The 24,786-nt window shown below is 46.4% G+C and overlaps 1 protein-coding gene across 1 annotated transcript; it reads right to left on the reverse strand.

The window, feature by feature from the left end:
* Positions 1–3,629: 3,629 nt before the first annotated feature.
* LOC135508650 (zinc finger protein ZFMSA12A-like) lies at positions 3,630–24,739 on the reverse strand. Its single transcript, XM_064928892.1, has 9 exons — positions 24,597–24,739; positions 20,334–20,536; positions 19,936–20,028; positions 19,640–19,735; positions 18,658–18,768; positions 18,349–18,478; positions 17,016–17,889; positions 7,532–7,649; positions 3,630–4,234 (listed from the first exon to the last, which is right to left on the reverse strand). Exons 1-9 carry the CDS (start codon positions 24,598–24,600, stop codon positions 3,650–3,652), a joined length of 2,214 nt encoding a protein of 737 aa, XP_064784964.1. The 5' UTR covers positions 24,601–24,739; the 3' UTR covers positions 3,630–3,649.
* Between the last annotated feature and the right edge of the window lie 47 nt (positions 24,740–24,786).

Raw genomic sequence — 24,786 nt, forward strand, 5'->3', positions numbered from 1 at the left:
AAGCAGGAATGATCAGTGAGTGGAAACTTTGTCTGGAGGGTTTTAGTAGAGAGGTCTGTCTGTAGAGAGGTCTGTCTGGGGGGTTTTAGTAGAGAGGTCTGTCTGGGGGGTTTTAGTAGAGAGTTCTGTCTGGAGGGTTTTAGTAGAGAGTTCTGTCTGTAGAGAGATCTGTCTGAAGTGTTTTAGTAGAGAGGTCTGTCTGTAGAGAGGTCTGTCTGAAGTGTTTTGTCGAGAGGTCTGTCTGGAGGGTTTTAGTAGAGAGTTCTGTCTGTAGAGAGGTCTGTCTGGAGGGTTTTAGTAGAGAGGTCTGTCTGTAGAGAGATCTGTCTGAAGTGTTTTAGTAGAGAGTTCTGTCTGTAGAGAGGTCTGTCTGGAGGGTTTTAGTAGAGAGGTCTGTCTGAAGGGTTTTAGTAGAGAGGTCTGTCTAGAGGGTTTTAGTAGAGAGTTCTGTCTGTAGAGAGGTCTGCCTGGAGGGTTTTAGTAGAGAGGTCTGTCTGAAGGGTTTTAGTAGAGAGGTCTGTCTGGAGGGTTTTGTCGAGAGGTCTGTCTGTAGAGAGATCTGTCTGGAGGGTTTTAGTAGAGAGGTCTGTCTGGAGGGTTTTAGTAGAGAGGTCTGTCTGAAGGGTTTTAGTAGAGGTCTGTCTGGGGGGTTTTAGTAGAGAGGTCTGTCTGGGGGGTTTTAGTAGTGAGGTCTGTCTGGAGGGTTTTAGTAGAGAGTTCTGTCTGTAGAGAGGTCTGTCTGGAGGGTTTTAGGAGAGAGGTCTGTCTGAAGTGTTTTGTCGAGAGGTCTGTCTGTAGAGAGGTCTGTCTGAAGTGTTTTAGTAGAGGTCAGTCTAGTGTGGCTTCACTGTGTTTCTGGCTGCTGTTATTCCTCTGTTGAATCGTGTTCGCCAGCCTTCGCTTTGTCCCTTGTCAATAACCTTGATCTATTTGTTTAGGTCGTACATGCTTTGACCCAAACTAGAACTACTGTCCTAATGATACTACATGTACCCTAACCCTCGAGTCCTGTCCCAATTACCTGTCCTTCAAAGTGTGCACTTGTTCACTTCTCCTCACTGATTTGAAACCAAACGACTGGTATCAGATATGGTGGAAACTCCCACGAGCTCAAGCCTCCACCAATACAATGCTTTTATATTTGTGGGAGGTAGTGAATGAGTGTACACTTCAGGAGATAATTGGGACTCACACCCCTTGTTCGTCCTCCCCTCCACCCCAGGTCGTTCCTTCGACAGCTGCATTCTGTGGAAGCACACCAGAGGGCGCTACCAGCTGTGTCCAGTGTGTTCCCTACCCACAACAAGAAGGAGATGATGTCCAACGAGCTCTGACACAAAATCCAGCATTGACAACGACTAAAACTGCCCTGCTAACCGTCTGATGTCGAGAGCAGGGTCTCTCAACCCCCCTGGGGGGCCTTCAGGAATGGAGTGAGAAGCAAATCTGGAAATTTGGGGGGGGGGGGGGCGCGATCGCGATCTCAATTGCATACTCCTTGAGTCCTCGCTCCTCAACCTCGTTCTCAAAACTCATTGGAGGAGATGGTCAGAGGGGAGGGACCTCTGGCTTTCTCATCCAATGGGAGGCGAGGAGTCTGAAAAGGATTTTCTCCCGTAGTCTTTCTCTCACTGAACCCTCTCTCTCCTCAACCTCGTTCTCAAAACTCATTGGAGGAGATGGCCAGAGGTGAGGGACCTCTCTCACTAAACCCTCTCTCCTCAACCTCGTTCTCAAAACTCATTGGAGATGGTCAGAGGGGAGGGACCTCTCTCACTGAACCCTCTCTCTACTCAAAGACCAATGCCTCATCAGACACAGACTTCCACCTACACCCACCTCTGCGTTCGACTTGCAATCCAATGGGAGTGGAGACAGAAGCTGAGGATAAATAACTTATTTTTCTACATTGATATTGGACTCTGTTAAACAGCATTATACTATAGAAGCCTTATGTAAGAAGCTTAATAGAAATGCCAATAGTCAAGAAATCATTTAATATTTCCATTTCAATTAACATATTCAAAACAATCATACGTCCTTTCTTTGTAAAATACATTTTGACCAAGATCAAGTCAGTGTGAAATTGAGTTTGAGTTATTTTTTCTGCAGAAAATGTGATTATTGGAAAATAGGGTCAAACATGATTGCATACCCTCTAATTAAGGTGGGTTGGGAGAGACCTTCATGTGTCTCCTCACAACTAAGAGTTCCATTAGTCAACAAACCACTTTCCATTGCTGATTAACTTGGCATCTGTGATGAACAGACATGGATGAATTTGGCATGTGATGGGTTCAAATTAGGGTCATGATAGTGGCTGCACCAAATTATTGATGTATTATAATAATGGATTATGCTTATGTTGCATTAATAGAAGGGGAGGGGCTATTGGACCCCACCTCCTCTACATTTATAGGATCCTATAGACTACAGATTAACAATATTTAAATATTCATTATAACGTTTTGAAATGGTTCCAAAGTCTTTCAGGGGAGTAGAAGAGATAAGAGTCAGACATAAATCAACTTGGGGACATTTACTGCTGAGGCCTTAGAAAACACTGGAACTATTGTATCCCTCTTGCAAGTTTGTATAGCTGTGTATGCACAGGCTTGGTCTGATGAGTAGCAGGTAATGACGTATGCAGTGACATCACAGGGGGTTGACTACGAGCATGACAAAAGCAACTTGGACTTTTCCTATTGGGCAGAACTCATGAGAGACATCAGTTGTATGTGTGATGTTTGATCTTTGACTTCTGTCTACAGATGTATGTTTGATTAAAATTGTTATGATTTTTAAGTGCACACATTATGAGTGTTCCTTATTTGTTAAGTAAACAGAACCAACACGTGAGATGAACAGACACGGATTAACTTGGCATGTGAGACGAACAGAAACACTAGCGACTGCAACCATCCAAAAGCCTCAATCTAAGACATGATCAAAATGATTATAAAAACGCATAAAACTGCAACAAAGAAAAATGTCTTGTTCAAGAAGCAACACTCGTCTTGTTCTAGAAGCAACACTCGTCTTGTTCTAGAAGCAACACTCGTCTTGTTCTAGAAGCAACACTCGTCTTGTTCTAGAAGCAACACTCGTCTTGTTCTAGAAGCAACACTCGTCTTGTTCTAGAAGCAACACTCGTCTTGTTCTAGAAGCAACACTCGTCTTGTTCAAGAAGCAACACTCGTCTTGTTCTAGAAGCAACACTCGTCTTGTTCTCGAAGTAACACTCGTCTTGTTCTAGAAGCAACACTCGTCTTGTTCTAGAAGCAACACTCGTCTTGTTCTAGAAGCAACACTCGTCTTGTTCTAGAAGCAACATTCGTCTTGTTCTCGAAGTAACACTCGTCTTGTTCTAGAAGCAACACTCGTCTTGTTCTAGAAGCAACACTCGTCTTGTTCTAGAAGCAACTCGTCTTGTTCTAGAAGCAACACTCGTCTTGTTCTAGAAGCAACACTCGTCTTGTTCTAGAAGCAACAGTCTTAGTCCTGATAGTAGCAATAAGCAAACATGGAGATGATCTTTACGGAGTTCAGTCAACTACCTCTTAATATAAGGAGCCGTCAGAAAATGAAATATGCACCTTTTTATATTGACAACACGGTGTTAAAATGTGTTTTCTTTTCAAGTGGTTTATTATACAGCAGATACAGACAACTCACTGCTCATATCCACCGACTGGTCCCCGTGAGTCTTCAAATGTCTCTTCAGGTGACTAAGGCAGGTGTAGGTCTTGGAACAGAGACGACAGGGGTACGGTCTCACCCCACTGTGATTCAGGATGTGTGTCTTCAGCTCCGCACCGCGACGAAATGCCTTTCCACACTCATGACACACGTAGGGTCGTTCCCCCGTGTGTACCCGCATGTGAAGAGTCACCTGACTAGCCATGGTGAAGCCCTTCTCGCAGACGGTGCATTTGTACGGTCTCTCCCCAGTGTGTGTTCTCCTGTGGATCTGCAGCTCTCCTGCAGAGCAGAAGGCCTTGCCGCAGTCGGAGCAGAGGAAAGGTTTCTCCCCTGTGTGAGTCCTGATGTGTATCGTCAGGTTTCCGTTCACAGAGAACCGCTTGGTGCAGTAGGTACACTGGTACGGCCTCTCGCCGGTGTGAGTCCGCATGTGGAGCTTCAGGTCTCCTTTACACCGGAAGGCCTTTCCACAGCTCGGGCAGATCTTGGACCTCTCTTGGGAGTGGCGCTGCTCGTGGCCATGGAGCCAGCCCTAAATACATTTTATTAGACATATTTAAGCTGAATGCAACAGAATACCTGGGAGATGAATACAATAGAATACCTGGGAGATGAATACAACAGAATACCTGGGAGATGAATACAACAGAATACCTGGGAGATGAATACAATAGAATACCTGGGAGATGAATACCTGGGAGATGAATACAATAGAATACCTGGGAGATGAATACCTGGGAGATGAATACAATAGAATACCTGGGAGATGAATACAACAGAATACCTGGGAGATGAATACCTGGGAGATGAATACAACAGAATACCTGGGAGATGAATACAACAGAATACCTTGGAGATGAATACAATAGAATACCTGGGAGATGAATACCTGGGAGATGAATACCTGGGAGATGAATACAACAGAATACCTTGGAGATGAATACAATAGAATACCTGGGAGATGAATACAACAGAATACCTGGGAGATGAATACAATAGAATACCTGGGAGATGAATACCTGGGAGATGAATACAACAGAATACCTGGGAGATGAATACCTGGGAGATGAATACAACAGAATACCTGGGAGATGAATACAACAGAATACCTGGGAGATGAATACAATAGAATACCTGGGAGATGAATACCTGGGAGATGAATACAACAGAATACCTGGGAGATGAATACAATAGAATACCTGGGAGATGAATACCTGGGAGATGAATACAACAGAATACCTGGGAGATGAATACCTGGGAGATGAATACAACAGAATACCTGGGAGATGAATACCTGGGAGATGAATACAACAGAATACCTGGGAGATTAATACAATAGAATACCTGGGAGATGAATACAATAGAATACCTGGGAGATGAATACAACAGAATACCTGGGAGATTAATACAATAGAATACCTGGGAGATGAATACAACAGAATACCTGGGAGATGAATACCTGGGAGATGAATACAACAGAATACCTGGGAGATGAACACAACAGAATACCTGGGAGATGAATACCTGGGAGATGAATACAACAGAATACCTGGGAGATGAATACCTGGGAGATGAATACAACAGAATACCTGGGAGATTAATACAATAGAATACCTGGGAGATGAATACAATAGAATACCTGGGAAATTAATACAATAGAATACCTGGGAGATGAATACCTGGGAGATGAATACAACAGAATACCTGGGAGATGAATACAACAGAATACCTGGGAGATGAACACAACAGAATACCTGGGAGATGAATACAACAGAATACCTGGGAGATGAATACCTGGGAGATGAATACAACAGAATACCTGGGAGATGAATACAACAGAATACCTGGGAGATGAATACCTGGGAGATGAATACAACAGAATACCTGGGAGATGAATACAACAGAATACCTGGGAGATGAATACCTGGGAGATGAATACAACAGAATACCTGGGAGATGAATACCTGGGAGATGAATACAATAGAATACCTGGGAGATGAATACCTGGGAGATGAATACAATAGAATACCTGGGAGATGAATACAACAGAATACCTGGGAGATGAATACAACAGAATACCTGGGAGATGAATACCTGGGAGATGAATACAATAGAATACCTGGGAGATGAATACCTGGGATATGAATACAATAGAATACCTGGGAGATGAATACCTGGGAGATGAATACAACAGAATACCTGGGAGATGAATACAATAGAATACCTGGGAAATTAATACAATAGAATACCTGGGAGATGAATACAACAGAATACCTGGGAGATGAATACAACAGAATACCTTGGAGATGAATACAACAGAATACCTGGGAGATGAATACCTGGGAGATGAATACAATAGAATACCTGGGAGATGAATACAATAGAATACCTGGGAGATGAATACAACAGAATACCTGGGAGATGAATACCTGGGAGATGAATACAATAGAATACCTGGGAGATGAATACCTGGGATATGAATACAATAGAATACCTGGGAGATGAATACCTGGGAGATGAATACAACAGAATACCTGGGAGATGAATACAATAGAATACCTGGGAAATTAATACAATAGAATACCTGGGAGATGAATACAACAGAATACCTGGGAGATGAATACCTGGGAGATGAATACAACAGAATACCTGGGAGATGAATACCTGGGAGATGAATACCTGGGAGATGAATACCTGGGAGATGAATACAACAGAATACCTGGGAGATGAATACAACAGAATACCTGGGAGATGAATACAACAGAATACCTGGGAGATGAATACAACAGAATACCTGGGAGATGAATACCTGGGAGATGAATACAATAGAATACCTGGGAGATGAATACAACAGAATACCTTGGAGATGAATACAACAGAATACCTGGGAGATGAATACCTGGGAGATGAATACAACAGAATACCTTGGAGATGAATACAACAGAATACCTGGGAGATGAATACCTGGGAGATGAATACCTGGGAGATGAATACCTGGGAGATGAATACAACAGAATACCTGGGAGATGAATACAACAGAATACCTGGGAGATGAATACAACAGAATACCTGGGAGATGAATACAACAGAATACCTGGGAGATGAATACAATAGAATACCTGGGAGATGAATACAACAGAATACCTGGGAGTTGAATACCTGGGAGATGAATACCTGGGAGATGAATACAACAGAATACCTGGGAGATGAATACAACAGAATACCTGGGAGATGAATACCTGGGAGATGAATACCTGGGAGATGAATACAACAGAATACCTGGGAGTTGAATACCTGGGAGATGAATACCTGGGAGATGAATACAACAGAATACCTGGGAGATGAATACAACAGAATACCTGGGAGATGAATACAATAGAATACCTGGGAGATGAATACAACAGAATACCTGGGAGATGAATACCTGGGAGATGAATACAATAGAATACCTGGGAGATGAATACCTGGGATATGAATACAATAGAATACCTGGGAGATGAATACCTGGGAGATGAATACAACAGAATACCTGGGAGATTAATACAACAGAATACCTGGGAGATGAATACAATAGAATACCTGGGAGATGAATACAACAGAATACCTGGGAGATGAATACCTGGGAGATGAAAACAACAGAATACCTGGGAGATGAATACAACAGAATACCTGGGAGATGAATACCTGGGAGATGAATACAACAGAATACCTGGGAGATGAATACAACAGAATACCTGGGAGATGAATACCTGGGAGATGAATACAACAGAATACCTGGGAGATGAATACCTGGGAGATGAATACCTGGGAGATGAATACAACAGAATACCTGGGAGCTGAAGCCCTTTCCACACTGTTCACACTTGTAGGGCTTCTCTTCTCCATCATGGACCTTCTGGTGGGTCCTCAGCTCAGCGATACCTGGGAACGGCCCCTCACCACAGTACCTTAGAATACATAGGATAGCGCTTTATGGAAGATAGCCTTTATCGCCTGTGTCCAAAATGACTTCCTGTTCCCCTTTATAGTGCACTCTGTTGACCTGGGCCCATAGAGCTCTATAAAAGGTACTAGGCTGCTATCTGGGCCACAGTTATTGTATTTTCAAAGATATTTGCTTTTCCCTTACAGGACATTAAATATAAAACATTATTTACATGAGTCACCAATCATGAATCACAGTGTAGTTTCCCAAATGCCATACCATTCCCTATATAGTGCACTACTTTTGACGAAATTCCTATGGGACCTGGTCATAAGTATACTGAAAAATATATATAAAACGCAAGATGTTAAGTGTTGGTCCCATGTTTCATGAGCTGAAAAAAAATAATCACAGAAATGTTCCATACGCACAAAAAGATTAAAAGAAAAATGGCACAATTTGTTTACACCCCCATTATTTAGAATTTCTATTTCACCAAGATGATCCATCCACCTGACAGGTGGGGCATATCAAGAAGATGATTAAACAGCATGATCATAACACAGGTGCACTTTTTTTTTACCTTTATTTAACCAGGCAAGTCAGTTAAGAACAAATTCTTATTTTCAATGATGGCCTGGGAACAGTGGGTTAACTGCCTGTTCAGGGGCAGTACGACAGATTTGTACCTTGTCAGGGGGTTTGAACTCACAACCTTTCGGTTACGAGTTCAACGCTCTAACCACTAGGCTACCCTGCCACCTTGTGCAGGGGACAATAAAAGGCCATTCTAAAATGTGCAGTTTTGTCTCAACACAATGCCACAGATTTCTCAAGTTGAGGGAGCGTGCAATTGGCATGAATGTTAATTTCTCTACCATAAGCCGCCTCCAACATCGTTTTAGAGAATTTGGCAGTACTTCCAACCGGCCTCACAACCACAGACCACGTGTAACCACGCCAGCTCAGGACCTCAACTTCCGGCTCCTTCACCTGCGGGATGGTCTGAGACAGCTGATGAAACTGAGGAGGATTTCTGTCTGTAATAAAGCCCTTTTGTGAGAAAAAAAACTAATTCTGATTGGCTGGGCCTGGCACCCAAGTGGGTGGGCTTAAGCCCACCCAGGCCCACCCATGGCTGCGCCCCTGGCCAGTCATGTGAAATCCATAGATTAGGGCCTAATGAATGTATTTAAATGGACTGAAACTCAGTAACATTTCTTTCTGGAGAGAGAGAGGGGAGAAATAGGTCAAGGAGTAGTTCTGTGTGAATAGGACCAGTGAACTCAATAGGTCAAGGAGTAGTTGTGTGTGAATGGGACCAGTGGACTCAATAGGTCAAGGAGTAGTTGTGTGTGAATCGGACCAGTGGACTCAATAGGTCAAGGAGTAGTTGTGTGTGAATGGGACCAGTGGACTCAATAGGTCAAGGAGTAGTTGTGTGTGAATGGGACCAGTGGACTCAATAGGTCAAGGAGTAGTTGTGTGTGAATGGGACCAGTGGACTCAATAGGTCAAGGAGTAGTTGTGTGTGAATGGGACCAGTGGACTCAATAGGTCAAGGAGTAGTTGTGTGTGAATGGGACCAGTGGACTCAATAGGTCAAGGAGTAGTTGTGTGTGAATGGGACCAGTGGACTCAATAGGTCAAGGAGTAGTTGTGTGTGAATGGGACCAGTGGACTCAATAGGTCAAGGAGTAGTTGTGTGTGAATGGGACCAGTGGACTCAATAGGTCAAGGAGTAGTTGTGTGTGAATGGGACCAGTGGACTCAGTGAATGAGGAGCGAATATCATCAACCTTCTTTTTGAAGAGGTTGGCAAGGCAGACATTTCAGAGTGATAGAAAGTGGCTTTAGCAGCAGACACAGAGGAAGAGAAGGTAAAGAGGAGAGAGTGAAAGGATGATAGTGTTAAGGGAATTTTTTATCAAAGATGACTAATTATGTATACATTTCAATCAGGACTGACTAGTCCAAATGCTATTATGTACCGTACATGTATGAATTTTCTCTCTTGCTCCCATTCCCAATTGTATATAATATAGTCAGGAGTTTAGTAACAATGACAGTCTGTTCCTTTGTACAAATGAATGAACTATCTCCAGATGGCAGGGACGGACTATCTCCAGACTGTCTAGAATGTTTATCTACACTGACTGACCTTGGCTACAGGCGAGGAGGGAAGGCTTGAGAACTAATAAGGCCTTTCTACCAGTGTCAAGAAGAGATGGAACATTTAGAAAACGCTGACGTCATTTTCAGTTTATAACCTGTGGTAAAATGTGTACGTACCCAGTACTCTCTTGAATTAAAGGCTGTTACCTGACTTTTAAGACCGGGGCTTTGTCCATTCTCATAAAATATAGGGTCTTACAAACCCTTAAATACATTGACAGAGTGTTTAATTCTGATTGGGAAATAAAACAGAGGAATTTAGAATTCCTTCAACAGATAGGTCTTCCGAAAGTTTTGTTTTTCTCCATTTTTGCTCAGCTGTCCGCAGCCCTGTTCTGTAAGCAATGAGTCACTCAGCCACGGAGCAGGAGGTGAGGGTCGAGCAGGCCGGTAGGAAAGGGGACAGTGAAAGTCAAAGGATGTGGAAAGTAAAAAGAGTAAGGTTGAAGAGGTAGAATCAGGAGACAGGAGGGAAAAATGAGAGAGGGAGACAGAAAAGGAAACTAAGTAGTGATCAGAGACCTGGAGGGGGGGTGGTTGCAGTGAGATTAGTAGGAGAACAGAGACCTGGAGGGGGTTACAGTGAGACTAGTAGGAGAACAGAGACCTGGAGGGGGTTACAGTGAGATTAGTAGGAGAACAGAGACCTGGAGGGGTTACAGTGAGATTAGTAGGAGAACAGAGACCTGGAGGGGGTTACAGTGAGATTAGTAGGAGAACAGAGACCTGGAGGGGGTCACAGTGAGATTAGTAGGAGAACAGAGACCTGGAGGGGGTTACAGTGAGATTAGTAGGAGAACAGAGACCTGGAGGGGGTTACAGTGAGATTAGTAGGAGAACAGAGACCTGGAGGGGGTTACAGTGAGATTAGTAGGAGAACAGAGACCTGGAGGGGGTTACAGTGAGATTAGTAGGAGAACAGAGACCTGGAGGGGGTGACAGTGAGATTAGTACGAGAACAGAGACCTGGAGGGGGTTACAGTGAGATTAGTAGGAGAACAGAGACCTGGAGGGGGTTACAGTGAGATTAGTAGGAGAACAGAGACCTGGAGGGGGTTACAGTGAGATTAGTAGGAGAACAGAGACCTGGAGGGGGTTACAGTGAGATTAGTAGGAGAACAGAGACCTGGAGGGGGTTACAGTGAGATTAGTAGGAGAACAGAGACCTGGAGGGGGTTACAGTGAGATTAGTAGGGGAACAGAGACCTGGAGGGGGGGTTGCAGTGAGATTAGTAGGAGAACAGAGACCTGGAGGGGGTTACAGTGAGATTAGTAGGAGAACAGAGACCTGGAGGGGGTTACAGTGAGATTAGTAGGAGAACAGAGACCTGGAGGGGGTTACAGTGAGATTAGTAGGAGAACAGAGACCTGGAGGGGGGTTGCAGTGAGATTAGTAGGGGAACAGAGACCTGGAGGGGGTTACAGTGAGATTAGTAGGAGAACAGAGACCTGGAGGGGGTTACAGTGAGATTAGTAGGAGAACAGAGACCTGGAGGGGGGGTTGCAGTGAGATTAGTAGGGGAACAGAGACCTGGAGGGGGTTACAGTGAGATTAGTAGGAGAACAGAGACCTGGAGGGGGTTACAGTGAGATTAGTAGGAGAACAGAGACCTGGAGGGGGTTGCAGTGAGATTAGTAGGAGAACAGAGACCTGGAGGGGGGTTGCAGTGAGATTAGTAGGGGAACAGAGACCTGGAGGGGGTTACAGTGAGATTAGTAGGAGAACAGAGACCTGGAGGGGGTTACAGTGAGATTAGTAGGAGAACAGAGACCTGGAGGGGGTTACAGTGAGATTAGTAGGAGAACAGAGACCTGGAGGGGGGTTGCAGTGAGATTAGTAGGAGAACAGAGACCTGGAGGGGGGTTGCAGTGAGATTAGTAGGGGAACAGAGACCTGGAGGGGGTTACAGTGAGATTAGCAGGAGAACAGAGACCTGGAGGGGGTTACAGTGAGATTAGTAGGAGAACAGAGACCTGGAGGGGGGTTGCAGTGAGATTAGTAGGGGAACAGAGACCTGGAGGGGGTTACAGTGAGATTAGTAGGAGAACAGAGACCTGGAGGGGGTTACAGTGAGATTAGTAGGAGAACAGAGACCTGGAGGGGGGTTGCAGTGAGATTAGTAGGAGAACAGAGACCTGGAGGGGGTTGCAGTGAGATTAGTAGGAGAACAGAGACCTGGAGGGGGTTACAGTGAGATTAGTAGGAGAACAGAGACCTGGAGGGGGGTTGCAGTGAGATTAGTAGGGGAACAGAGACCTGGAGGGGGTTACAGTGAGATTAGTAGGAGAACAGAGACCTGGAGGGGGTTACAGTGAGATTAGTAGGAGAACAGAGACCTGGAGGGGGGTTGCAGTGAGATTAGTAGGAGAACAGAGACCTGGAGGGGGTTACAGTGAGATTAGTAGGAGAACAGAGACCTGGAGGGGGGGGGTTGCAGTGAGATTAGTAGGGGAACAGAGACCTGGAGGGGGTTACAGTGAGATTAGTAGGAGAACAGAGACCTGGAGGGGGTTACAGTGAGATTAGTAGGAGAACAGAGACCTGGAGGGGGTTGCAGTGAGATTAGTAGGAGAACAGAGACCTGGAGGGGGTTACAGTGAGATTAGTAGGAGAACAGAGACCTGGAGGGGGGTTGCAGTGAGATTAGTAGGAGAACAGAGACCTGGAGGGGGGGGTTGCAGTGAGATTAGTAGGGGAACAGAGACCTGGAGGGGGGTTGCAGTGAGATTAGTAGGAGAACAGAGACCTGGAGGGGGGTTGCAGTGAGATTAGTAGGAGAACAGAGACCTGGAGGGGGTTACAGTGAGATTAGTAGGAGAACAGAGACCTGGAGGGGGTTACAGTGAGATTAGTAGGAGAACAGAGACCTGGAGGGGGTTGCAGTGAGATTAGTAAGAGAACAGAGACCTGGAGGGGGTTACAGTGAGATTAGTAGGAGATCAGAGACCTGGAGGGGGGGGGTTGCAGTGAGATTAGTAGGAGAACAGAGACCTGGAGGGGGGGTGGTTGCAGTGAGATTAGTAGGAGAACAGAGACCTGGAGGGGGGGGGGGTTGCAGTGAGATTAGTAGGGGAACAGAGACCTGGAGGGGGGTGGTTGCAGTGAGATTAGTAGGAGAACAGAGACCTGGAGGGGGGGGGTTGCAGTGAGATTAGTAGGAGAACAGAGACCTGGAGGGGGTTACAGTGAGATTAGTAGGAGAACAGAGACCTGGAGGGGGTTGCAGTGAGATTAGTAAGAGAACAGAGACCTGGAGGGGGTTACAGTGAGATTAGTAGGAGATCAGAGACCTGGAGGGGGGTTGCAGTGAGATTAGTAGGAGAACAGAGACCTGGAGGGGGTGACAGTGAGATTAGTAGGAGAACAGAGACCTGGAGGGGGGGGGTTGCAGTGAGATTAGTAGGAGAACAGAGACCTGGAGGGGGTTACAGTGAGATTAGTAGGGGAACAGAGACCTGGAGGGGGTTACAGTGAGATTAGTAGGAGAATAGAGACCTGGAGGAGGTTACAGTGAGATTAGTAGGAGAACAGAGACCTGGAGGGGGTTACAGTGAGATTAGTAGGAGAACAGAGACCTGGAGGGGGTTACAGTGAGATTAGTAGGGGAACAGAGACCTGGAGGGGTTACAGTGAGATTAGTAGGAGAATAGAGACCTGGAGGAGGTTACAGTGAGATTAGTAGGAGAACAGAGACCTGGAGGGGGTTACAGTGAGATTAGTAGGAGAACAGAGACCTGGAGGGGGTTACAGTGAGATTAGTAGGAGAACAGAGACCTGGAGGGGGTTACAGTGAGACTAGTAGGAGAACAGAGACCTGGAGGGGGTTACAGTGAGATTAGTAGGAGAACAGAGACCTGGAGGGGGTTACAGTGAGATTAGTAGGAGAACAGAGACCTGGAGGGGTTACAGTGAGATTAGTAGGAGAACAGAGACCTGGAGGGGGTTGCAGTGAGATTAGTAGGAGAACAGAGACCTGGAGGGGGTTACAGTGAGATTAGTAGGAGAACAGAGACCTGGAGGGGGTTACAGTGAGACTAGTAGGAGAACAGAGACCTGGAGGGGGTTACAGTGAGATTAGTAGGAGAACAGAGACCTGGAGGGGGTTGCAGTGAGATTAGTAGGAGAACAGAGACCTGGAGGGGGTTACAGTGAGATTAGTAGGAGAACAGAGACCTGGAGGGAGGGGGGTTACAGGGTGATTAGTAGGGGAACAGAGACCTGGAGGGAGGGGGGGGTTACAGGGTGATTAGTAGGAGAACAGAGACCTGGAAGGGGGGGGGGGGGTTACAGTGAGATTAGTAGGAGAACAGAGACCTGGAGGGGGTTGCAGTGAGATTAGTAGGAGAACAGAGACCTGGAGGGGGTTGCAGTGAGATTAGTAGGGGAACAGCCTCCAGTAAAGATGAGGTCAAGCATATGGCAAGGAGGGGAAAGAAAGAGGTGGAAAGAAAGTCAAAGTCAGAAGGTTCAAGTTGCCCAGTACGAAGAGCAGCGAGCCTTTGTCAGGAAATGAGCTCATCAAATCCGGTGGCGATTTTATTAATTGTTCAGCAATCTTATGGCTTGGGGGTAGAAGCTATTGAGGAGCCTTTTGGTCCTAAACTTGGTGCTCCGGTACCGCTTGCCGTGCGGTAGCAGAGAAAACTTGGGTGACTGGAGTCTGACCATTTTATGGGCTTTCCTCTGACACCGCCTATTATAGAGGTCCTGGATGGCAGGAAGCTTGGCCCCAGTGATGTACTGGGCCGTTTGACCTGTAGCGCCTTACGGTCAGATGCCGAGCAGTCGCCATACCAGGCGGTGATGCAACCGGTTAGGATGCTCTCGATGGTGCAGCTGTAGAACCTTTTGAGGATCTGGAGACACATGCCAAGTCTTTTCTATCTCCTGAGGGGGAAAGGTTTTGTCGTGCCCTATCATGTTTGGACCGTGATAGATCGTTGGTGATGTGGACACCAAGGAACTTGAAACTCTCGACTCTCGAGTAAGTACACTACCCTGAGGGGCCCCAGTGTTGAGGATCAGTGCTGCAGACATGTTGCCTACCCTCACCACCTGGGGGCAGCCCTTCAGGAAGTCCAGGATCCAGTCGCATAGGGAGGTGTTTAGTCCCAGAGTGCTCAGCTTAGTGATGAGCTTCGTGGGCACTATGGTGTTGAACGCTGAGCTGTACTCAATGAACAGCATTCTCACATAGGTGTTCCTTTTGTCCAGGTGGGAAAGGGCAGTGTGGAGTGCGATTGAGATTGCGTCATCTGTGGATCTGTTGGGGCGGTGTGCGAATTGGAGTGGGTCTAGGATATCCGGGATGATGGTGTGGATGTGAGCCATGACCAGTCTTTCAAAGCACTTCATGGAGTGCTACGGGGCGGTAATCATTTAGGGAGGTTACCTTCGCTTCCTTGGGCACAGGGACTATTATTGTGGTCTACTTGAAACATGTATGTATTACAGACTGAGTCAGGGAGAGGTTGAAAATGTCAGTGAAGACACTTGCCAGTTGGTCAGCGCATGCTCTGAGTACACATCCTTGTAATCTGTCTGGCCCTGCGGCCTTGTGAATGTTGACCTGTTTAAAGGTTAAGGTGTCAAGCTCATTGAGGAACTCTAAGGGCAGCATGGTGGGCGATAAATAACAACGATGTTCAGCTTGAATGGTCAAGAGACAGTGACAACATGGAATTGAAATGAGGAGATGAACAGGTGAGAGAGGGAGAATAGAGAATCTCCAGTCAGGAGAAATGAGTAGCCCTGTGCCATCACAGTGACGACCAGATGCTCTCGGACTATGAGAGAAAACATAGTCAGATGAAGATAGGGCAGATGGAGTAGCAGTGTTCTCTGGGGTGATCGATGTCTGTGTCAGGGCCAAAAAGTATAGGGACTGAAGGAGAAACCAGTCCCCCTTCAATACAGCCACTGATTACCTAGGAGAGGAGAAACCACTCCCCCTTCAATACAGCCACTGATTACCAAGGAGAGGAGAACCCACTCACCCTTCAATACAGCCACTGATTACCTAGGAGAGGAGAAACCACTCCCCCTTCAATACAGCCACTGATTACCTAGGAGAGGAGAAACCACTCTCCCTTCAATACAGCCACTGATTACCTAGGAGAGGAGAAACCACTCCCCCTTCAATACAGCCACTGATTACATAGGAGAGGAGAAACCACTCCCCCTTCAATACAGCCACTGATTACCTAGGAGAGGTGAAACCACTCCCCCTTCAATACAGCCACTGATTACCTAGGAGAGGTGAAACCACTCCCCCTTCAATACAGCCACTGATTACCTAGGAGAGGAGAAACCACTCCCCCTTCAATACAGCCACTGGGAGTGGTTTCTCCTCTCTAGAACCAGTCCTGGAGATATCAGGAGTCCTCTAGCTCTAGAACCAGTCCTGGAGTCCTCTAGTCCTCTAGCTCAGGAGTCCTCTAGCTCTAGAACCAGTCCTGGAGATATCAGGAGTCCTCTAGCTCTAGAACCAGTCCTGGAGATATCAGAAGTCCTCTAGCTCTAGAACCAGTCCTGGAGATAACAGGAGTCCTCTAGCTCTAGAACCAGTCCTGGAGATATCAGAAGTCCTCTAGCTCTAGAACCAGTCCTGGAGATAACAGGAGTCCTCTAGCTCTAGAACCAGTCCTGGAGTCCTCTAGTCCTCTAGCTCTAGAACCAGTCCTGGAGATATCAGGAGTCCTCTAGCTCTCGAACCAGTCCTGGAGATATCAGGAGTCCTCTAGCTCTAGAACCAGTCCTGGAGATATCAGGAGTCCTCTAGCTCTCGAACCAGTCCTGGAGTCCTCTAGTCCTCTAGCTCAGGAGTCCTCTAGCTCTAGAACCAGTCCTGGAGATATCAGGAGTCCTCTAGCTCTAGAACCAGTCCTGGAGATATCAGGAGTCCTCTAGCTACAGCAGGTAGCCTAGTGGTTAGAGTGTTGGGCCTGAGCTGACAAGGGAAAAAGATGTTGTTCTGCCAATGAGCAAGGCAGTTAACCCACTGTCCCCGCGTGCTGAAGACGTGGATGTCGATTAAGGCAGCCCCCCCCCCCTCTCTGATTCAGAGGGGTTGGGTTAAATGCGGAAGACACATTCCAGTTGAAGGCATTCAGTTGTACAGCTGACTAGGTATCCCCCTTTCCCCTTATAGAATGAAGCACTATGTAGGGAATAGGGTGCCATTTGGGACAGTAACAGTGTAATATAATATACCTGCAGTTGAAGCCCTTCTTCCTGGTGTGGGTTACCAGGTGTTTCTTTAGCGAGTTGTGCCACTTGAAGTTCTTCCCACACTGTGGACATTCAAACTTCGGCGCTGCCGCCGCTTTGCTACCACAACACCTGTGGCTGACCCGCTCTCTGACCGACCCAAAACTGCTTCCACATTTAATACAGACATAGGCAGCGTTGGAGCACTGCGTCCTGCGGTGGGTGGACATCTCCGAGGACCTTCTGAAGGTCTTACCACACTGGGAACACTTGTAAGGGTTCTCCCCTGTGTGGAGTCTCTGGTGCTCCAGCATCTTATAGCGGTAAATGAAACAACGGCCGCACTGGGGACACCTGTGGGCCACGCGCTGCCGCGGCTGCTCGGGTGACACACCGGAGGAGGACGACAGGGTGCCCGAGGTGGATGTTGAGGTGGTGTCCTGGGCAGAGACTGAGGTGGAGGCTGAGGCAGCTTGTTGGCTGGCTGATGGTGCCGTGTCTTGGTCAGCAGTTTGAGGAGCAGTATTGGTGCCCAGACAGTATTGGTGCTCCGTGTCTACTGCTTTCCTTCCTGCACTTTGTCTTTCCACATCTTTCTCCTTCACGTCCTTCTGGTTGTCTGTTCGTTGAGAACCTCCTTGGTTTTCTACTGAATCTGTTCCAATCACGTCTTGATCTATACTTGTTTTGGACTCAGCCCATTGGCCACTCAAATTGTCAGTCATAGTCCCCTGGTTATCTCTGACCTGCAGGGGCGGGTTCTCACAGTCAGGGAAGGCTTTGGATTCGCTGGCCCTGTGGTGTGAGGCATTGCCCAGTCTCAGTGAGGGAGGAAGGGATAAGGAGAAGAGGAGATGGTCCTCTATCTGCGAAGGAGCTGAACAGTGACAACCAGGACCAATGGAAAGAAGATGGGAAACAATTGTGAGATTATTATATAGATTATTAGATGATTAAGGTTATATTGCCGTTGTATTTCATCTACAGATTGTCAGACAGAGGATGTGTACCGGGTGGGGGTGTGTACCGGGCGAAGGGGGGAAGTACCGGGGGGGGTGTACCGGGGGGGGGTGTACCGGGAGGGGTCAAACTACTCCATGGTGGGCCCGGTCTTCCACTCCTCCCTTGTACTCGATTGATCTATTAAGGTCACTGATTAGCTACCCTCACCTGCATGTCAAAATTCATTGGACACAAACTGAAAGGAAATAACTACGACCAGCACAGTCAGCCCTCCATGGAATGAGTTTGACACCCCTTCCCAATAGAGAACACTACTTTTGAGCAGAGGCGCGAAGGGGAAGAGAGCCATTTGGAACTCAGACAAGAGGCTTACCGCTCTTGGGCAGCTTGAGTTTCCCGTGGCACTGTGGGTTCTGTAGCAGGGACTTCAGATCCTCTGCATGGGAGACACTGCACATGAAGTCCTCCAGGACAGATGGGGCATCACTGATCAACAGAGCAGTCTGGAGACAGCAGAGAGAACGGTGGTGAAAATGACAGTATTGTGATGACAAAGATTTACATATATGCAATTTTCCTTTAAATGTTTTACCTTGGTGAACCCAGTTTACTGTTCAGAACTAGAAATAGCTATTGTTTCTCTATCTTACTGTGGTTCTGGGTCAGCTCAGTCTGTATGTACCTGTTTGAAGTCAGGGATGGGCAGCAGCTCCTCCAGTCTGGACAGCAAATGACACACCAGAGTCTGCAGCGCCGAGTCAAAGCTTGGTCCATACTCCACGGGGAACACAACCTATTGTACAAGAGAGACGTACAGCCTGTTTCAATAGTCTAAAACTGCATACGTCCTTGTATTTAGGTTAACACTAAACATGAGGTCAACTTGATCTGATTATGTGCAGTGCATCAGTTGGGGATCTGTATTGGTGTGATTTGGAGAAGCATCTTACCTTGAAGCAGTGTTCCCTCCTATCTGGGTCTTCCACGAGGCTCTATCTTACCTTGAAGAAGTGTTCCCTCCTATCTGGGTCTTCCACTAGGCTCTATCTTACCTTGAAGCAGTGTTCCCTCCTATCTGGGTCTTCCACGAGGCTCTATCTTACCTTGAAGCAGTGTTCCCTCCTATCTGGGTCTTCCACTAGGCTCTATCTTACCTTGAAGAAGTGTTCCCTCCTATCTGGGTCTTCCACTAGGCTCTATCTTACCTTGAAGCAGTGTTCCCTCCTATCTGGGTCTTCCACTAGGCTCTATCTTACCTTGAAGAAGTGTTCCCTCCTATCTGGGTCTTCCACTAGGCTCTATCTTACCTTGAAGAAGTGTTCCCTCCTATCTGGGTCTTCCACTAGGCTCTATCTTACCTTGAAGCAGTGTTCCCTCCTATCTGGGTCTTCCACTAGGCTCTATCTTACCTTGAAGAAGTGTTCCCTCCTATCTGGGTCTTCCACTAGGCTCTATCTTACCTTGAAGCAGTGTTCCCTCCTATCTGGGTCTTCCACTAGGCTCTATCTTACCTTGAAGAAGTGTTCCCTCCTATCTGGGTCTTCCACTAGGCTCTATCTTACCTTGAAGAAGTGTTCCCTCCTATCTGGGTCTTCCACTAGGCTCTATCTTACCTTGAAGAAGTGTTCCCTCCTATCTGGGTCTTCCACTAGGCTCTATCTTACCTTGAAGAAGTGTTCCCTCCTATCTGGGTCTTCCACGAGGCTCCGGATCAGCTTCAGGAAGTTGGCTTCAGCAAATTCAATCGCGGCATCGTTTGACTGCAACACATAAGAGTCCAGACAAACATCACAAGCTGCACAGTGGCGGTTTCTAGGACACAGACTGACCCTAGTCCTGGAGAATCTCCTTTGAAAGTGCTTTTTAGGCTTAGTCCGTGTCAGGGAAACCGGCCCTTACTGCTTACTGTTTAAGAGAGCAGGCTTGTCAGAATTACGCACCAGTTGATTAAAACATTCACCTGTTTGAGACCAGATGCTGTGATTCTATCCAGGTGGGTTTGAACAGCCTTGAGGTCATCAGGATGTCCAGACCCTAATAGCTGTAGACTCACCTGAGACAAGAACCAAACAGTTACCAACTGTTACATGAATTCAACCCATATGTAGCCTCCAATCACACAACCTTAATAAACCATAGGTGATACTAGCAAGAGCAGTGGGTATTTAGAACCTCCAATCACAAACATAACCTTCCAGGTGATTGGCCTGAGCAAACTGCTAATCTGGACCCCAGATTGAATTTGTGTGAGTTTGTTATTTAGGGTGCAAGCTCAGTGATTCTGCCCTGAGCCTTGCTGAAACCTAGACTCTCGAAACATGCTGGGAATCTCTTACAAACTATCAGGGAGTCTCTTACCCGTCCTCTGAGTGCCAGGGTCAGCAGCCACCTCTGTCTGTTGGACAGAAGATCTGGAACCGCCTCTGTGACCATGGAAACAAACTCCTCCAATTTCCCATACTGACTTATGTTGCCCAGGCGCACCACCTGCCACATGAGTGCTGACATCATCCGGAGAGGAGGGACCAGGACACCCAGGGAGAGCAGAGGAAATGGGGGTTCTGCCAGAAGGGGGAAAGAGATGAGAGAGGTGGAGAGGGAGGAGGTTGGGTCACAATTAGAGGTCATCCGATTATGATTTTTCAAAGGCGATTATTGGAGAACCAAAAAAAAGCAGATACCGATTAATCGGCCGATTGTTATATATATATATATTTGTAATAATGACAATTACAACAATACTGAATGAACACTTATTTTAACTTAATATAATACATCAATAAAATCAATTTAGTCTCAAATAAATAATGAAATATGTTCAATTTGGTTTAAATAATGCAAAAACAAAGTGTTGGAGAAGAAAGTAAAAGTGCAATATGTGCCATGTAAGAAAGCTAACGTTTCAGTTCCTTGCTCAGAACATGAGAACATAAGAAAGCTGGTGGTTCCTTTTAACATGAGTATTCAATATTCCCAGGTAAGAAGTTTTAGGTTGTAGATATTATAGGACTATTTCTCCCTATACCATTTGTATTTCATATACCTTTAACTATTGGATGTTCTAATAGGTACTTTAGTATTGCCAGTCTAATCTCGGGAGATGATAGGCTTGAAGTCATAACCAGCACAATGCTTGAAGCACAGCGAAGAGCTGCTGGCAAATGCAGGAAAGTGCTGTTTGAATGAATGCTTACGAGCCTGCTGCTGCCTACCATCGCTCAGTCAGACTGCTCTATCAAATATCAAATCATAGACTTAATTATATCATAATAACACATAGAAATAAGAGCCTTAGGTCACAATGGTGAAATCCGAAAACAATCATTTAGAAAACAAAATAAGTATTCTTTCAGTGAAATATGTAACCATTCCGTATTTTATCTAACTGGTGGCATCCCTAAGTCTAAATATTGTTGTTACATTATACAACCTTCAATGTTATGCCATAATTATGTACAATTCTGGCAAATTAATTACGGTCTTTGTTAGGAAGAAATGGTCTTCACACAGTTCGCAACGAGCCAGGCGGCCCAAACTGCTGCATATACCCTGACTGCTACATATACTCTGACTCTGCTGGCACAGAATGTAAGAGAAGTGACACAATTTCCAAAGTTAAAAGAAATTCATGTTAACAGGCAATATTAACTAAATATGCAGGTTTAAAAATATATACTTGTGTATTGATTTTAAGAAAGGCATCGATGGTTATGGTTAGGTACACATTGGTGCAACGACAGCTTTTTTCACGAATGCGCTTGTTAAATCATCATCATCACCCGTTTGGCGGAGTCGAAGTCGGCTGTGATTCGATGGTAGATTAACAGGCACCGCATCGATTATGTGCAACTCAGGACAAGCTACATAAACTGGTAATAACTGGTAATATCATCAACCATGTGTAGTTAACTAGTGTAGTTAACTAGTGATTAGATATGTTTAATGCTAGCTAGCAACTTACCTTGGCTCCTTGCTGCACTCTCGTACGCAGTCTCCTCGTGGAGTGCAATGTAATGTAATCAGCCATAATCGGTTTCCAAAAATGCGGATTACCGATTGTTATGAAAACTTGAAATCGGCCCTAATTAATCAGCAATTCCGATTAATCGGTCGACCTCTAGTTGACGCTCATCTTTTCACATTGGCACCCCAAAACCTGCTGGGAGCATAGCCAATTGACAAATGCATCAATTGTTTGATTCTAAACTATTTGCAAAATTGTGACAGGATGACATTTTCCTATGATATCATGTTGGCAGAACATACTGTAGCGACGTTTTCCTCTGATATCATGTTGGCAGAACATACTGTAGCGATGTTTTCCTATGATAATATGTTGGCAGAACATACTGTAGCGACGTTTTCCTATGATATCATGTTGGCAGAACATACTGTAGCGACGTTTTCCTATGATATCATGTTGGCAGAACATACTGTAGCGACAGTATGTTCTGCCAACATGATATCATAGGAAAACATCATCCTGTCACATTTTATACGCGTTTATAAACACGGATAAATCGTTACCACTGTTGTTCAATGGAATATGCACGTTGCTGCTAACTGAAACCCTTTTGTCTTGAACAACACACATGGAGTTTGGCTACTGTAGCTAGCGAGAAGGGTGAAATTGCAGCCCATAATTGGGGGCGTTCCTGCATGTGGGCATTCCTGCATCTGCAGGAACCCCTCTCTATTCTTCTATTGGTCCATTTTTAAGCTAGGACTCCGGTACAGACGTGGGGGCGCTCCAGTACAGAAGGACACAGTAATGTACCATAGCGTTGGATGCCAACAGACCCCACAGAAGAAGAAGAGGCGGGTGCGACAATGGTAGCTAGCTAGCTAGGACAGTGTGCTTCGCCCCTGCCCGCTGAGTACCGGAGTCCTCCTAGCTAGGACAGTGTACTTCGCCCCCGCCCACTGAGTACCGGAGTCCTCCTAGCTAGGACAGTATACTTCGCCCCCGCCCGCTGAGTACAGGAGTCCTCCTAGCTTGGACAGTGTGCTTTGCCCCCGCCCGCTGAGTACAGGAGTCCTCATAGCAATGAAAGTGTACTTCGCCTCCGCCCGCTGAGTACAGGAGTTCTCCTAGCTAGGACAGTGTACTTCGCCCCCGCCCGCTGAGTCCTGGAGTCCTCCTAGCTAGGACAGTGTACTTCGCCCCCGCCCGCTGAGTACTGTAGCTAGGACAGTGTACTTCGCCCCCGCCCGCTGAGTACAGGAGTCCTCCTAGCTTGGACAGTGTGCTTCGCCCCCTATAAAACCTAGGAGGACTCCTGTACTCAGCGGGCGGGGGCGAAGTACACTGTCCTAGCTAGGAGGACTCCTGTACTCAGCGGGCGGGGGCGAAGTACACTGTCCTAGCTAGGAGGACTCCAGTACTCAGCGTGTGGAAGCGAAGGCCAATGTGCTAGCTAGGAGGACTCCGGTACACAGCAGGCGGAAGCGAAGGCCAATGTGCTAGCTAGGAGGACTCCACTACTCAGCGTGTGGAAGCGAAGGCCAAAGTGCTAGCTAGGAGGACTCCGGTACACAGCAGGCGGAAGCGAAGGCCAATGTGCTAGCTAGGAGGACTCCAGTGCTCAGCGGGCGGAAGCGAAGGCCAATGTGCTAGCTGGGAGGACTCTGGTACACAGCAGGCGGAAGCGAAGGCCAATGTGCTAGCAAGGAGGACTCCAGTACTCAGCGGGCGGAAGCGAAGGCCAATGAGCTAGCTCGGAGGACTCCAGGGCTCAGCGGGCAGGGGGCAGGGACAATATGTGTAGCTTGCTAGGACACCGGTAGACAAGTGTCATTCGCCCCCCGAAAAACTCACATAGTACTTTTATTTCCTCTTTGACCCACATTTTAAATCACATAGACAATTTGGAAATCCATAATATCAAAAGTGTAACACAAGCATGATGATGGCGTGCTCGAGGGCGGTGTTCATACAGGAACCAATGGAATGCTCGAGGGGGGGGGGCAGTAATCATGCAGGAACGCCCAAATGGTTGGCAGTAATCACACACTATTGTCACAGATAGAACAATGAGGCAGATATTTCACTGGATGTACAAATGTAAAGCGTCCTGTTGGCGTTTCCACTCACTACAAAATATGGTGCTGAGAGGAAGCCCAGTGGCTGGCAGTAGGAAACGATGAAGCGAGATTAATTATGGCCAACATTCTGCTAATTTTCTCATCGATAAAACATTTGGATCGCCATACAGTTTTGTGTTTCCAAAACTAAAATCTGTAACAAACTGATTTTTTGTAGACTTTACCCTTCGCTTTGCCAAAGTTTCAAAAAATATATATTTCCAAGGAGAGCAAGGACGAATTGTGTTACCGCACATGCGCACCTCACAGCGTAGGCGTTCCCCAACGGAAATATACAAATAAATGCTAGAATGCGCCAATAGGATGTAAGTAGGTCGTCCTTGGCTCAGCCCACCTCCTTGCTTGTCCTGCCCATTATGATTAGTTTGCTCCCATTGGAAACAACAGGCTCTGGTCTATCTTGGGTTAGTTATAAAACCTATTGTAGCTAGCTAACACAAGCCTTGGCTTGAGGGCCGAAGCAACTGATAGTTACCAAAAAAAAACTATGCAATGTGTACATCAGCTAATACATACCCATATTTCACCTCCAAAGAACTTCTTACTTCGGATTTTTATGAAGAGAAAGGGAAGGAATGACTTATCTAAGAAATATACTAGCTAGTTAGCTATCCTAGCAGTCAAAGAAAACACCTTTTCGGCTTCTTCTTCATCGTCGGCGAAGAACGCGTACTTCCGTAAACGGTCCTGCTGCTTCATGTCAAAA

This window comes from Oncorhynchus masou, chromosome 3 (assembly GCF_036934945.1).
Source record: "Oncorhynchus masou masou isolate Uvic2021 chromosome 3, UVic_Omas_1.1, whole genome shotgun sequence".
In the NCBI taxonomy this organism is placed as follows: domain Eukaryota; kingdom Metazoa; phylum Chordata; class Actinopteri; order Salmoniformes; family Salmonidae; genus Oncorhynchus; species Oncorhynchus masou.